General features: G+C 39.5%; 1 protein-coding gene across 1 annotated transcript; it reads right to left on the bottom strand.

The window, feature by feature from the left end:
• Positions 1-2: 2 nt before the first annotated feature.
• EIN_369000 (GCC2 and GCC3 domain containing protein) lies at positions 3-1,000 on the bottom strand (the record flags this gene model as incomplete). The annotated part of the gene is made up of 1 exon (XM_004255555.1): positions 3-1,000. A coding segment is annotated over one exon (998 nt), but the record flags the coding sequence as incomplete, so codon positions are not given.

Raw genomic sequence — 1,000 nt, 5'->3', positions numbered from 1 at the left:
TATACCACTTCACACATTGACAGCAGAGTCGGATTGCATATATACCAGCTTGCACTTCCACAGACACATGACAAGTCGTACCCACTGAACAATTAGACATTCCCCGTTGTGCACTACAGAATGGACATAATTGTGAACACTTTGTACACTTGTTTGATGCTTCTGTATTTGCATAACTTCCACTTTCACATTCTGTACAACTTAGTGAAGCATTTGATGATGAAAATGATCCAATGGGACATTTAGTACACTTCATATTTGTAGTTTGGTTGGAATAATACCCGACTAAACATGAATCACATTTCTTTGTGTTTGAATTGAGTTGATATCCATTGGGACATTTTGTACAATACCCAGTTGTAGAGTCACACTCTGTACAAGTTGTACATCTTTCACACGTCGTTGAATTTGAATATGAATAGGTATTGTTTGCACAGTTTGTACAACTACTGAAATCAACACTTTGATAAGTCCCCGCGGGACATTCTATGCATGTACCTTCACTTAATTTACTTCCAGCGTAACACGACAAACATACACCACTTTTCGAGTCACACGTTTTACATATATTTGAACATTTTTGACATGAAGTTGATCCTTCTGATGAAGAGAACGTCCCACTCTGACACTCGACGCAAACGCCCCCTTCTTGTGAATTATAAAATCCCGATTTACATTCAACACAGTCGTTTCGACTTTCATTGGGTTCTTCTCCTTCTTCGCATTGTGAACATTCTTCACCATCAGAAATGTAATTGGCACCACATTCTTCACATGTCTTTGCGCTGTTAATAAAGAAACCACTTGAACATCTTTCACATTGAGTTTGGTCTTTATTTGGGACAGTCGCATCTCCACATGGCGTACATGAAGTTGATCCTTCAGAAGACGAAATGTTTCCAACTCCACACTTCTGACATGTCAAAATTCCACCAACTCCAAAATACCCAACTGGACACTTCGTGCAAACTCCACTGACTAGACCATACCCCGGTGACAA

This window comes from Entamoeba invadens (assembly GCF_000330505.1).
Source record: "Entamoeba invadens IP1 unplaced genomic scaffold scaff_1105074726279, whole genome shotgun sequence".
Lineage (NCBI taxonomy): Eukaryota > Evosea > Mastigamoebida > Endamoebidae > Entamoeba > Entamoeba invadens.
This window is presented reverse-complemented; position numbering and strand designations above follow the sequence as displayed.